Genomic DNA, 14786 nt, shown 5'->3' with positions numbered 1-14786 from the left:
GTGGCTCAGTGGCAAAAACCCTTCTCTTGCATGCACCGAGATCCTATATGGACGCCATTTCGTGTCCTAGCTGCTTCACTTCCAATCCAGCTCCCTGCTTGTGGCCTGGGCAAGCAGTGGAGGACGGCCCAAAGCCTTGGGACCCTGCACCCGCGTGGGAGACCAAAAGGAGGCTCCTGACTTCAGATCAGCTCAGTCCCAGCCGTTGCGGCTCCTTGGGGAGTGGATGGAAGATCTTTCTCTCTGCATCTCCCTCTCTGTGTAAATCTGCCTTTCCAATAAAAGATAAATAAAAAGATAAATTTTTTAAATTTTAAATTTAAAACTCGACCCTGGCCCATCTACCACCTTGTTGGTAGTGACACTATTGCTTAACTTTTCAGGCTTTCTGCCTACTGCCGCTGAAAACCTCACTCATTCCTGCTCTGGCACTGATGGCTGAGTCTCTCCCGTTGTCTGTGGTCTCCTGAAGTAATCCATCATACCGGACACTCAGCCTCACACGGTTTTCCTCACTGATCACTCTAGCTCCGGGGAACAAACCTCGTTGCCTTTGCGATGGTCCTCTCCTTTCTTCTTCACTTAGCCTAGGTCCTCTAACATAGCTCGGACATCAGCTCCCTTACAAAGTTTCCCCTCATATCACTAGGACTCCACCTCAGGGCATACTTTAGCTGAGTCTTCATCACAAAATTTTTCTTTTTCCCTTATTTATTTGAAAGGAGGAGCGAACGGGAGGAGAGAGTAAAGGAAGGGAGGGAAGGGAAATGGAGAGGAAGGAAGAGGGGAGGCTATAACAGGTGAGGGAAGGGGACAAGAGAGGAACGGTGAAGGGGAAGGGGAGACGTGAGAAGGGAGGGCCAGACCACAGCCAAGGCTGGCCACTCCATCCCTGTCCCCCACATGGGTGGCAAAAACACAAACGCTTGGCTCTCATCTGCTGCCTTCCCAGATACATCAGCAAGAGGCTGAACTGGAACGCAGGGAGCAGAACTGGATCCTAAGATGTTCAGATGGGATGCAGCGATCGCATGCAGCAGCTTGTTTTGCTTTCAGTGTCCACCCAAATCACCTGCGTTCATTTTTACTGTCCCTCAATGTGACCTATGAGCAACTTTTTGTTATGTCATTTTGATTTTTTATGATACAGATCCATAGGCTCAGGGATTTCCCTTTCCACTTGCCTGCCAATTTATACGCTTGTTTACCTTCCTGAAGTCAGGATTTGTATGTTTTGTTTACTGCTGTACCCTCAGTGCTTCTATGATGGCACTTAACACTATTAGGAAATATCTGTTAAATGGGTGGATGGACAGAAAGATGGCTCATCCGTGCCAGGCACCGTGCCTCTATCACAATAAAATCTCAAAACTCTGATTTAAAATCATGAATTTAAATGTAAAGGGGAGTCACAGAAAGAGCATAATCATTTTGCAAGGAATTTATAATCTAATGGAAAAACTCCAAGTCATATGGATTTTTTCAGGGGAAAAAGCAAAATATAAGTACAGTTGCCTGGAATTCTCACAGTGCTTATTTATAGCTGTGGCACAAGTGTAGTACAGGCTTGTTTTAGTGCAGCTTATTGTGTTTTGCAGATATTGTACAAAAAGTGAAGGCTTGTGGTAATCAGACATCCAGTAACTATATTGGAACCATTTTTCAAGCATGTGTTCCATCTCTTCGAGTCACATTTTGGTCTTTTTTTTTTTTTTCGAGATCTATCTATTTTTATTAGAAAGGCAGATGTACAGAGAGCAGGAGGAAAAACAGAAAGATCTTCCATCTGTTGGCTCACTCACCAAATGGCTGTAACAGCCAGAACTGAGCCCAACCACAGCCAAAACCCAGGAACCTCTTCTCAGTCTCCCAGACAAGTACAGGTTCCCAAGGCTTTGGGCCATCCTTGATTGCTTTCCCAGGCCTCAAACAGGGAGCTGGATGGGAAGTGGAACAGCTGGGACATAAACCCGTGCTGGATCCTGCCAATTGCAAATGGAGGATTGAGCCATTTAGCCATCTTGCCAGGACCCCACCTTTGGATCTTTTTCTCATTTTTAGTGTAGTAACTTGCGGTGAGTAATCTCTGATGCCACAAACTGCACCCGTGTAAGATGGAGCTCCTTTCCATAGTTTGTGTGCTCTGGCTCCATCAACCACCTGTTATCCAGGCTATCTTCTCCCAGAATGCCCTATTGACTGAGACACAGCAATATGGAAGGCAGATCAGCAGCCCTCTACAAGCAGTCTCCAGGCATTCAAGGGAAAGGAAGTCACGTGGCTTTCACTTGAAATCAAAAAGCTTAGTCTTATCAATATCTGGAATACTACAATACTGAAAATAATGAAACACCGAAAACAAAAAGTTCTTGAAGGAAATTCAAAGTGGTCCTCCAGAGAATACATGAACGGCAAGAAAGCAAAACAGCTTTAGTGCTAAGATGCAGTAAATCTTAGTGGTCTGTAATTCCCACATGAATCAGGATTCAGACAGGGAGCGCTGCATCCAGGCCTACCACGTGGGCGATAGGAAAGGAGGCCTACCTTCCATCCACTGTTCTTCTCACCATTCTGCTTCAGCATTCACAGAAAGTACAGGCAGGACTCCAAGAACCCAGTATGAGATGCAATGGGATATTGTACCAAGTGGCAATCCAACCTGTTGCATCACAATGCCTGCTTCCCCCACCCATGGCTTATTACTAAAAAAGTAGATGTTGTTAAGTATCACCAATGAGAGCGATTCCTCTAATGGATCTGAGATGTAGATTTTAAATCATTTGAAAAGAATGCAGGAATCTGGGTGTCATGGAAGGCTGCAACTCATGGAAGGCTGTTAAACATATCAACAGTTGGGTAGGCATTTCCTTAGGAATAACAGCTCAGTTGTGTTCATACCACAAAGGAGACCCTGAGTTCCCAGTTTCTGGCTTTGGCCCTGCTCAGTGGCTTTGGGGGCCTTTGGGGAGTAACCCAGTGTGGATGGGAATTCCATCTTGATAGATGTCTGTCTCTCTTCCTCTCCGATAAATATCCACCCCACCATATAACTTTTTAACAAATCTCAGACATGTTGTTCTTGCTCAGAACATTTAAATGACTTGCATCGCCTACAGAAGCCATGTTGAGGCAGGGATTTGACATAGCAGCTAAGATGCTTCTTGGGATGCCCAGATCCCGCAACAGAGCACTTGGGCTCCAGGGCTGGCTGCGCTCCCTCTTGTAGCCCCCTGGGAGGAGCAGGTCAAGCAGCTCAGGAGGTCGGCCACCTGTGCAGGAAGCCCGGATGGAGTCAGTCTGGTGCAGCCACAGCTACCGCAGGCATCTGGGGAGTGAACCAGTAGAGGGGAGATAGTTCTGTGTCTCCTTTTCAAAGAAATAAATACATTTTTTTTAAATGTTTATTTTTTTTCAAAGAAAAACAGCAACAGCTAATTGGAAACCTACTTATTTTTCAACTTCAATTTTGCTTTATTTAAATTTAGAAGTGACTTACTGATTACTATTTTCAACAAACCTCCCTTTGCCCCTTGAACGTTTACCATCTACTCGTGCACAATCCTTCCAAGGAGATTGCTCCCGCGTATTATCTCCAGGTCCTCGCTTTGCTCCTTTTACCAAAAAATGCAAAACGCAATTCCGTCGTGCATCTTAACGGCTCCAATCATCATAAAAAAAAAAAAGGAAAGAAATTCTTTGGAATAGCCAATTAAGTGGAATTTTAAAAATTCACAAGAATATATAGCCAATTAAGTTGAATAAAAAAAAAATCCACATGAATATGGTTTGGTTGGGGCAGGAATCCACTCCCATGCTCCTGGAAATCTGATCCCATTCCATGAATCCTTGTAATTCATCCTCCGTATCTTATCCACATTATGATTTGAATCCAATGATCCAGCGCCAAGCATTGGGATCCAGTGAGCCCTCTCCAGTCCAAACCTTTATAACTAGCAAAGCCAAAACAGAGGAGGCAAAATGTTAGATACTGCCATCAAAAAGGGTTTCTGGGGAATGAGTTATGTCTGTCATCAATTTCACAGATGTACAACAATAACTAGCAAAGTCCCCAAAACAAGTTTCTGAATGGTTTTCAGATAAACTTTAGAAACTTAACCATCATAGAGACTAACTGAAGAAGCATCTAATATTTACAGTTCAATGGATAATGCCAACATTTGTTACTTAACAGCGCATTACAGATTTTGTGGTTGCAAAGTTATGCGGTTGTAAAGTTAACTGGTATTGCTACCCATCTAAGCCTAAACTAAATCTAAAGCTCCCATTTGCAATTTAACTTGTAAATTAAAGTGTTTCAAACATGAGTCAATTATGAATACTATTTTAAAGGGGAAGGTGAGACTAGATTATCTACACCAAAATGCTGGAATTCAACATTCTGCTTTCATTTTGTCTTTAAAAAATGATATAGCAATGCTCTATCAGTCACACAGAGGACATGCAGGTTTAGCAGTATTGATACTATACTCTGTCTTGTTGGAATCACTGACACCCTGTGCCCACACGTACACCAACAGTAGGTCACAAATAACAGTTGTAACTAAGCTTTTGTGACACATTAACCAATTCTTCCCACATTAGTCCCTATTACAACAAACCAAAAAATAGGGAGTGGGTGAGGGGAGCAAAATAAATTGTTACCAAATGGGCAATACAGTGATGCCACAATTGCCCAGGTAAAGAGCATTGCAATTGTAGCCAAGGGTAACTGCACTAAGAAGCAGTTTGCAAGTATTTTGAGGTAAGCATACTCATTTTTAAACCCTTATATTTTAGTATAAGGTCAATACTGCCAATTTCATCTGGGACAATAGCACTTGGAGTCATACCATTGCCTCCATTGTTGTTCTGATCCTCCTCAATCCTCCGTTTGACCATCCTAAAATGATTGAAATGTGCTCCCACAATCCTTAATCCAAAGCATCCTTAATCCATCTCTTCAGATATGTCTACAGAAAGACACGTGAAAAGCAAGATAAACAAAAGAACATCCCCAGGTAAGATTAACCACAAACAGCCCCCGCATCCCAGTTCACACAAATCAGCACAACAGACATCACAATATCGCAGCCTGAAGGGCATGGAGAATGAACTAAATTGAAACAATCCTGCCTATGGCATCCCTTAAAGTACAATTTATCAAAGGCATGAGGGGAATGTAGTTGTTAGGAGCAAGGGGATTTTACACAAGAATGCGATTTAACACCAGCCCACTCTGAACAAAAACTGTTTGAATTTAAAAAAAAAAAAAAAGAAAGAAAAGATTGTACTGAGTAAAGGATAATTGTATACAACATGGGTTCTACAAAAAGTGTCACCAAACCAATCATCTTATGTGCGAGAGCGAGATCTGCTATGACGCGGGGAGTAGCGGGGCGACCCTCTGCTTCTGCTCGGGGAGTAACTGCGACTCCTGCTGTTGCTCCTGCTGCGGCTTCTGCTGCGACGGCGGCTACGAGATGGAGATCTTCCAGAACTGGGACTTCTGGGCCCATCAGCTTTCACCCGGATGTAGGCGGTTTCTCCCACGTGAGATCTAAACTTAGTGTTGTCCAGTTTTCGAACTGCATAGGTCATATCTTCTTTGCGCACAAACTCCACGACACCGGTGCCATCTCGGTGGACATCAGCATAACATATATCGCCTGCCTCGCGCATGTGATCCTTTAAATCCTGCCAGCTTCCGCTTGGAGGCAGTCCAGAGACCACCACGCGGTGGTCGGACCGCCGGGATGGGGGGCCATAGCGGCCCCGGGGCGCTCCGCCCCATCCACCTGCACCTCCGCCTCGGCCAGGCCCGCGGCCGCTCCGTGGAAACTCGACCCGGAGACGGTACCCGTCGTAGTCGTAGCCGTCGCGCTCGTGCACCGCGTCCTCCGCGTCCCGCGGGTCCTCGAACTCGACGAAGGCGAAGGGCGGGCCCCAGCGGCGGTTCTTGAGGTCGATATCTCGGATGGCGCCGTACTTATAGAACACGGCCTCAATGTCCTTGGTTCGGATGTCCGGGGGTAAGTTGCCCACGTAGATGCTGCAGTCGCTGTTCCACATTGGGCCACGGTTCACACCACCTCTGGACATGGCGAGGGCGACGGCGACGGTGACGAGCGCGGACGCGAGCAGGAGAGGCCTTCCCACCAAGTCAGCTGGCAGCAGCACTGAAATAAATACATTTAAATTTTTTATTGCAAGGTTCCCTTATTCATTAGAAGGCATAGTTACTAAGACACACACACACACACACACACGGAGAGATCTTCCATTTGCTGGTTCACTGCCCAGATAACCATACTGGTCAGGGCAGGGCCAGTGTGAAGGTATAAGTCCAGAGTTTCTTCCAGATCTCCTACACGGATGGCAAAGGCCCAACCACTTGGCCCATCCTGCGCTCCATTTCCCGAGGCTTTAAGCAGGGCGCACAACGGGACGGAGAGCACACACCAGTGCTCACACGGCCTAGCTCAACGGCACAAAATGGCTTTAACATTGCTCCCAAGAAATACATTTTTCAAAAAGATTAATTTTTAAAACTTTGGCTCATAATTCTGAATGGCAAGGCAAGTTAAAATTCACCTTTCTAAATTCATTCAGCAGAGGCGCTCACTTAGTTTAATCCGCCTTCAGTCTCACTTGCCTTTTCCTCTCCCACACCTCATTTCCTACCTTCATCCACTCCTGGGACTTCCTGTTTGGCCAAAAAGCAAACAACTTTGCATTTCACCTACATATCACGCTCCCTCGGGCCTCTCGGGCCTGTCGGGCCTGTGGGCCTCGTTCCTACAAAGGGCCACCACACACTAACACCCTGCTAAAGCTGGACGGCTCCGGAGCCCCCTTTTCCCGCGCCCCCAGAGGACGTAAGGCGTCCCAGTGTTTCTGGGTGGACCCAGGTAGAGACTCGTGCTTGTGTGTGCGCGCCCACAGCCTTCACGGGCATTTTGTTTGCACTTGTGCCTGCCACGTGTGTCTGCCCTACACTGCGTGTGTCTCCAAGTCTTCACCTTTCCACGTGGAGCGAACCGATGGCACAGAGCACGGGTTTCAACCCCCCGTGAGGGAGATTTTGCTCCAGGGAGCAGTGCTGGGAAACCGTTTCCGCACGGTCACAATCCGAGCCAAGCTCTTCGAATTGCAGGTGCAACGGTTTTTCTGAATCGCTGTGGCCCTCTTTTGGATGACACGTCCATCCGTCGGTCAGCTGCACAGGTTTGCGCCGCACCTGCAGCACCTGCCACAGCTTATGATAAGGCTAAAGCTCTTTGCAAATAGGTCTTACCTGAGAACAGGAGTCTCCAGTTCAGCTGGCTCTATCTGACTCAATATTTCCCGCAGGCCTAGCAAATTAGTAGGATTAAAAACAAAAAAAAAGTTGTTCGAGTGACACAGCTGTTTACAGACAGACAGGACTAAGTAGGAATAACTTCAAACGTGCCAATTCTTGGCCGTGCTTTCGGCCCCTCCACGCTGTTTTAAGAATTTACTATCCAGGAAGACGGACTGGCGGCAGGCGGCCCCCCGGAAGTAGTGATGTCACAATCTCGACCAAAAACTACCGTTCCCAGAATGCGGGGCGGAAGCGGCACTCTCCCTGAACGAGGAGTGATTGGCGGGGAGGCGTTTCCTTCCGGCGGGTCAGGCCCTCGGAGGCGGTGACTGGAGGAGGTGTAGGGCACGCCATTACCGGCTTGGGCGGGCTCTCTCGGGGAGGGACTTGTGGGTAAATTAGGTCTCCCGCCCGCCGAGGAGATGGATGAGGACGGGCTTCCCCTCATGGGGTCAGGCATAGACCTGACCAAGGTTTGTAAAAAGACCGAGTAGAACTTCCGGCGGCCGGGGAGGCGAAGGAGGCCGGGGAATGGATGTTAATCCTAAGCCTAGGGAGACCCCCTTCCCCTTCAGCCCAGCTTCTCCAGGCCCCAAACTGGCCCGAAACCCTTCTTCCGCCGACCTGGGAGAGAGGGCGCCGCGGTGCACCTTCCTGTAACAGAGCCTAGGCGGTGCGTGTGCCCCTTCAGCCATAACTTCCCCGCCGGAGATGGCGACTGGCTGCGACCTTTGAACCGAATGCTTTAGTTAGTCCCCAAGTTTAGTGTGAGCGTTATAGACGCCGTCCTGGTGGATCTAGAGCCCCGTCCTCAAACTTTGCCCCGAGACATCCCCGTTGAGGAAAACAAGCTTGACAGTCCTACGAATTCACGTCACATAACAAAATGTCCCAGCGGGAGGCCTGAGTCCGGGGGTTGGCCGGCCTGCGTTCCTTCTGCCCAGACCTGTCTGTTTTTACACGACACAGGTGCCTGCTATTCAACAGAAGAGAACGGTGGCCTTTCTAAACCAGTTTGTGGTGCACACTGTGCAGTTCCTCAACCGCTTTTCTACCGTGTGTGAGGAGGTAGGTCCTGTGATGTGGGGGTGGAGGAGAGTCACGTGGCTCTGGGCGGCTGCCCCGTGCGGTAGCAGCCTGTGTTCCCCTATAGGCGCTCCTGCCACACAGTCGGGGATCTGCCCAGTACCAGGCTCTGCAGACTCAGCAATCTGATGAACATGGGATCTTGTTTTTAATCTAGCTGGTTTTTTTTTTAAAAAAAAATCTAATTCTCAGAACCTTTTTTTCTTAAAATGTATTCAGTTTATTCAAAGACAAAAGGGCAGAGAATGATGGGGGCTGCCGTGGGAAGAGACGAGGGCCCTGGTCTTCGCACACGGTGGGCAGGGGCCTATATGCGTGGGTCATCTGCTGCCACCTTCCCAGGAAACGGAAGTACAGGAGTTAGGACCCCATCGGATACTGCATTGTATATGGGATGCCAGCATCCGAAGTACATGCTTAACGAGCTGGGCCACAGCTCTACCACAACACTGGCCACTAAACAGCAAAATCTTTCCTGGTTTTCCAGTAAGACAGAAGAAAAAAATATGCCCATTGATAAAGTCCACAACCCAATCTGAGGATCCCCCTTGAATGACAGGAACTCATATACTTGAGCCATCAGCCACAGTTTCCAGGGCGCGCATTAGCGCAAAGGTCACAGAGCTGGAGCTCTGAGCACTTTTACATGGAACACAGGCGTGGTGACATCCCCACCAGATCCGAACCCACTGCTGACACATTTTATTAACTATATCAGAAGCCCACTGCCAGCAATGATGCATTTTATTAACCTGCTCACGCTCATATAAAAGCTGCCACATAAGCAAATTGTAGCAATAAAGGGTAAAATTAGCTGTGGTGTCATTAAAAAAAGATTCTAGTATTTTTCTTAAAAAAACAAGCAAAAAAAAAAACACCAGGATTTATTTGTTTTTATTGGAAAGGCTGATTTACGCATTGAGGGAAAGATAGGTCTTGAATCTGCTGGTTCACTTTCCCAGAGGCCAAAATGGCCGGAACTGACCTACTCCAAAGCTGGGAGCCAGGCCTCCCATGTAGGGGCAGGTGCCCAAACATTTGACCCATCCTTTGCTGCTTTCCCAGGCCACTCCTGGCTTTAGATTGGTTAGACTCCAGCTGTTGCACCCCTTTGTGAACCAATGGATGCAAAATCTTTCTCTGTCTCTCCTCTCTGTAAATCTGCCTTTGCAAAATAAATATTAAAAAAAAAAAAGTGGAGTTGTAGGAACAGGAACCAGCGCACCCATATGGGATGCTGGTGCTGCTGGCAGAGAATCTTCTGCAAGCCACTATGGCAGCCTCTAATGTTTTCTTTCTAATAAAACTTCCTAATATAAAATGCCCATTTTAAAAATAAGCATGCTTTAAGGAATTGCTTTCTCTGTGGCCAGCTTCAGATTTTGTACTCTTTCTGGTTGTTGTCAAAAACGATCATTTCTCAGTATATTGAAGTCCTGCTTATTATTCAGTCTTAGCAAAAACCTAGAAAGCAGTCTGAATACCGTGTGTCTGCCAGATCAGGAACTGGCCAACCTTCATGGAGCAAGTGTACCAGAACTGTTGAATCTATCTTGACAGTAGGATGCTGGACTCTCTGCCATTGTCCATGCTTGCAATGTCAGGATACACTTAAATAGCAGAATGATGGACTTATGACTGATTGTGAAGGAGTATGACATGGGAGAAATTATTGCTGGGAGGGGGAACAGGGATTTGGGAAAGGGGGCAAGGGAAATCCCAGAGCCTATGGAGCTGTATCATGGAATAATAACTTTAAAAAAAAAAAAAAGAATGTAAAAAGGCAAAAAAAATAGGTTTTAAATATGGATTGTATTTTATGATGTTAGTTTTGTTTGTGTTGGGATGCACACACATATCCACTGGAGGGTACTTTAAAAAGTCTGTAGAAAATGGAATTAAATTATGTTTATTTTGGTACAGATTTTGTATTTGCATGAGATTTTGGAGGACGTGTGTGAGTGTAGGAAAGAATTGCTTACATTTCAATTTTATATTACTGTTTTACCCTTTTACACTTCAAATTTGGGACTTTGAATTTGGGATTAATTATAGAATGCTTGTCTATCTAAGTAATTTTAAAAGTAGAGTCTGTTCCAGGTTCTCTTGCCTAGTTTTTATTCTTGTTTTCAGTGAAGAATCCCTTCATTCATCATCCAGTAATTATTATGCTCCTGTTAAGTGTCCGGTATTGTTCCAGGAACTGGGGCTATAGGAATGACCAAAAGATTCCTTAGGTTGAGTTGATATTCCAACCCCTATGATTGTTTAGTGCGTAACAGTGAGTTTGCTAAAGTTGAAAATGAGTTTTCTTTGTCAATGAATATTATTTTATGAATTACCTGTGAAATATTCTAATGAAAACAGTTAGACACTTGAGTTTCATCGCTTCTTAGCCTTTTGGCTAAGATCCAGTATAGATACTTGAGTTTCCATTCCTAGTTATGGGTTTGGACAGTTGGTTATCAAAAAGTGACACATATTTAAATCATAATTGCTTTTATTTTCGAACTTGTGTTTATAGACTCTGTTTTGTTTTTAAAAAATTTCTATATTTGAAGGGTGAGATGACAGAGAGATCTCGTATCTGCTCGTGACTTCTCAAATGGCCACAGTGATTGGAGCTAGGTAAAGGCAGAGCCAGGAGCCTGGAACTCCATCCAGGTCTCCCATGAGGCAGGGGGACCAAGGACTTCCGTCGTGCTCTGCTGCTTTCCTGGGTGCATTAGCAAGGAGCTGGAGATGAAGCCAGCAGCTGGAGCTCAAATCACGCTCTGATATAGATTGTCAGCGTGCCCCACAGCGACTTAGCCCATTGAACCACAGAGTTAACCGTGGACTTTATTCTTGTCTCTAAATTTTTATTTTTCAGAAACTGGCAAACCTTTCTCTACGTATTCAACAAATTGAAACAACTCTCAATATTTTAGACGCAAAGGTTTGTATTTCTGAATAATTTGTAGTATAAAGCACAATGTATGTGCCAGTTTTTTCAGTCATACTTTCATTGCATTTGAAAATGAACTCCACTTATCTGCTGCATCTATGAAGTGGTATAATGTTCTGGTATTCACCGTGAAGCATTAGCCGAGTCTATTTAAGTGTGTACATGCCTTTCGATTCCTTTCATTATATTAGCCAAAAAATAATGTAAATAACATGCCAACCAACTGTAGTGTTAACACAGTTCACTTCATTGATGGGAAATTCAAAATTACATTGTTTTGAAAAAAAAAAAAAGATGTCTCCAGTGCAAAATTCAGAGATCATATCAGATAATTTTCTTTTTATTTTTATTACAAAATCAGATATACAGAGAGGAGAGACAGGAAGATCTTCTATCCAATGATTAATTCCCCAAGTGAGTGCAATGGCCGCTGCTGTGCCAATCCAAAGCCAGGATCCAGGAACTTCTTCCGGGTATCCCACACAGGTGCAGGGTCCCAAGGCTCTGGGCCATCCTCGACTGCTTGCCCAGGCCACAAGCAGGGAGCTAGATGGGAAGTGGAGCTGCCGGGATTAGAACCAGCGCCTATATGGGATCCCCGGGGTGTTCAAGGCAAGGACTTTAGCCGCTAGGCCACACCGCTGGGCCCGATAATTTTCAAGTGCCAAGGAGCAGAACCCATTCTTTTTTTACTGTTAAAATGAAGCAGTTTTCTTTTAATCAGCTGTTGAACTGATCCTGATTTTATTTTTATTGTTAGTTTCCACAATATGGTTTTGTCGACATAAGAGTTTATCCCTCCCTTCCCCATTTTCCCTTCCTACTTCCCCTCCAGCCATTTTTCTACCAATTATCACAGTAGTATACTCCCTTAGTAACAGGTATAAGTTTAAGTTTCTGCTGTTTAAATGTATTGTAGCCTGCTAGGCACAGAGAAAGGTACAAAACATAATATACTATAAAGATATATTTAAATATTTTATAGGAAATCCTGCTGTTTTTGAAAGTAGAGACATGTAACAGTACCTATTTTGATATCATGGATTTTGAGAGATATTCAGGAAAAGTAGAATGCTATTTTGAACTAATAGATTTGATAAACGACGGTGACATATTTAATTTAATTAGGTTTTTTAAAACATTCATATATTTTTCCTGCCTATCAGGTAATGGATACACTTTTATTTGTGACTTTGCCCTTTTTTTGTTTAAGATTTTTATTTTAAACTTTAAATTTTATGGTACAATTCTGTAAAGTCTGAGACTTCCACCCCCTCTAATTGCCACCCCCTGGCTGATTTTCTCATATTGTTTAGTGGTTGTATTAGAGTGCACTCGCACCAGCAGTGAAGGAGGGTGCCTTTCTCCCCACATCCACGCCAGCAGGTGTTGCTAGTAGAGTTCTGAATGTAGGCCAGTCTCACTGGAGTTAGGTGGTACCTCAATGAAATTTTCATTTGTATCTCCCTGATGGCATCTTATTGTATGTCTGTTAGCATTTGAATCTTCTTTCTTTTCAATGAAGCAACCAACAAAATGGGAGAAAATTTTTGCATACTACACAAGTGATAGGGGACTAATATCCAGGATTTACAAAGAACTTCAGAAACCCAGGGAAAGGAAAAAAAAAAAAACCTTGTGAAGAAATGGACAAAAGAAATGAACAGACCTTTTTCAAGTGACTTTGCCCTTTTACCCCAGGAAATTTAACCTTGAAATTATTTATTGAACCTGTATGGAGAGGGCAAATGGTATTAGTCTTTTTAGAATTATGACCAGAATGCAGTGTTAGGGACGTCAACAAGTGTTGCTCTCACATTTCTCTTGCTTGAAGTTCAGGGTGCTTGGCCATGAACATGTTCCTTATTCTAGCAGCCATACCTACCTGAAACGGGTTCATCGTCACTGTGTTAGAGAAGTGATAGCTGTCAGCAGTTCTCAATGAGTAATCCTACTTAAGCCCTTATTACTGTTGAATTTTTTCATCTTTGTTGTGAGTGTCTGACTCATTTTAATGTTTGAGGAATTCTCATGGAGTTGAGTCCAGGGTCACATATTAGGTTACCATTTGAACAAGTTAGCTTTTTTCCCATGGCCATAGTTTTTTCCCTAAGTTAACCAAATATCTGAAAAAATGTTTATCATTAATGGCAAGATGAAATTGGGGAAGAAAAGGGTTAGCATAAGTCATGAGATGGTAACCTGAAATGCTTAATGATTTTAGGTTGACATGCTTACCCATTTTGTGTTCAAATGCTGATGGTATGCCCGTTTTTTAATACACAAGAAATGTATTTTAGTAATATTCGGCAGTAAACGTTTGAAGAAAGACAAAAGAATGAGCTGTTATACATTAAAGTGTAAAGACAAGAGTTCCATCATACCCCAGATAGTTTAAACTTAAATATGCACCAAAGATCTTCTGCTTACAAAACATTTTTAACAAAATTTTATAGTAGCTTTGTAAGGCACTTCCTCTGAGTCCCCACTTCCCAGGTGAGCATCTTATTGAGACATGGGAGATTGACAAAATGTCCCAGCTTGCAAGTGGTTGAACTAGAACTTAATACTACTACAAAACCCCATACTTTCAGTCCTTACACAAAAAGATTTCAATATTTTAAGGATAACTTAAAAGAGTGGTCAAGGAAAATTTAATTGTTAAAAAATTCTTCAAAAGCATTTTATTTATCATTGTAATTCACTTTTAATTTGTGATATGGAAAATTAAAGATCAGAGATTATAAACCTAAAAAAGTTGCATTAACTTAAAATAGCTGTTAGAAAATACACATGTAAAAAAAAATCACAGCATAAAATTATGCACCTACTGCTGTCCTGAGATGCCAACACTGGCTTTCTTTTCTCAGTTGTCTTCCATCCCAGGCCTGGATGAAGTCAGATTTGAAGTGTCTGCTGTAAGTGTCACAAATGACTCACGTTCTGAAACTGCTCTGGAGCCATCACAAGTAAGTCATTTAAAGTTCGGGAAGCAGGAGCAGCTCTCCTTCACTGTTCCTGGCAGACCTACCTAGCAGGCTGGAAGGAAGAAAAGTAGGTGAAGCTAAGTTTTTTGTTTGTTTGTTTTTAAGATTTATTTATTTTTATTGGAAAGGTAGATATACAGAGAGGAGGAGAGACAGGGAGGAAGATCTGTCCGCTGATTCACTCCCCAAGTGGCCACAATGGCTGGAGCTGTGCCGATCTGAAGCCAGGAGCTCTTCTGGGTCTCCCACATGAGTGCAGGGTTCCTAGGCTTTGGGCCGTCCTCAACTGTTTTCCCAGGCCACAAGCAGGGAGCTGGATGGGAAGCAGGGCTGCCAGGATTAGAACCGGCAACCATATGGGATCCCAGCACGTGCAAGACGAGGACTTTAACCACTATGCTATCACTGGGCCCGAACCTAAGTT

General features: G+C 44.3%; 2 protein-coding genes across 7 annotated transcripts in view; one reads left to right on the top strand and one right to left on the bottom strand.

Annotated features, from left to right (window-relative positions):
* Positions 1-3447: 3447 nt before the first annotated feature.
* Positions 3448-7510, bottom strand: LOC121159354 (serine/arginine-rich splicing factor 1-like). 3 transcript variants are annotated; one of them, XR_005884356.1, is made up of 3 exons: positions 7295-7510; positions 4851-6176; positions 3448-3950 (listed from the first exon to the last, which is right to left on the bottom strand). XR_005884356.1 is itself a non-coding variant. In XM_040984390.1 (3 exons), the coding sequence occupies exons 2-3, from the start codon at positions 6097-6099 to the stop codon at positions 4948-4950; spliced, it is 762 nt and encodes a 253-aa protein (XP_040840324.1). In that variant the 5' UTR covers positions 6100-6176; positions 7295-7510; the 3' UTR covers positions 3448-4947. The 3 variants fall into 3 exon arrangements, 2 of the variants coding, with proteins under 2 accessions (XP_040840324.1, XP_040840317.1); XM_040984390.1 differs by having other exon boundaries at positions 3448-4970; positions 5361-6176; XM_040984383.1 differs by having other exon boundaries at positions 3448-6176.
* A 169-nt stretch (positions 7511-7679) lies between these two features.
* Positions 7680-14786, top strand: part of WASHC3 (WASH complex subunit 3) — a 31013-nt gene continuing 23906 nt past the window's right edge. For all 4 annotated transcript variants that reach the window (XM_040984368.1, XM_040984358.1, XM_040984382.1 and 1 more), the window contains exons 1-4: positions 7680-7815; positions 8312-8410; positions 11301-11366; positions 14246-14344. In XM_040984368.1, coding sequence (XP_040840302.1) covers positions 7765-7815; positions 8312-8410; positions 11301-11366; positions 14246-14344 — 315 coding nt within the window. In that variant the 5' untranslated portion in view covers positions 7680-7764. The remainder of the gene's footprint in view (positions 7816-8311; positions 8411-11300; positions 11367-14245; positions 14345-14786) is intronic.

Source organism: Ochotona curzoniae, unplaced genomic scaffold, assembly GCF_017591425.1.
Source record: "Ochotona curzoniae isolate NIBS_2020 unplaced genomic scaffold, NIBS_Ocur_1.0 contig_1014, whole genome shotgun sequence".
Taxonomy (NCBI): domain Eukaryota; kingdom Metazoa; phylum Chordata; class Mammalia; order Lagomorpha; family Ochotonidae; genus Ochotona; species Ochotona curzoniae.
Note: the sequence above shows the minus strand (reverse complement) of the source record. Positions and strands in the feature narration are given on the sequence as shown.

Coding starts and splice junctions, on each gene's coding strand:
- LOC121159354 (XM_040984390.1), bottom strand. CDS start 6,099: ATGTCCAGAGGTGGTGTGAACCGTGGCCCAATGTGGAACAGCGACTGC. Junction 4,971..5,360: donor TCATAGCAGATCTCGCTCTC/GCACATAAGATG, acceptor GTCTTTCTGTAG/ACATATCTGAAGAGATGGAT.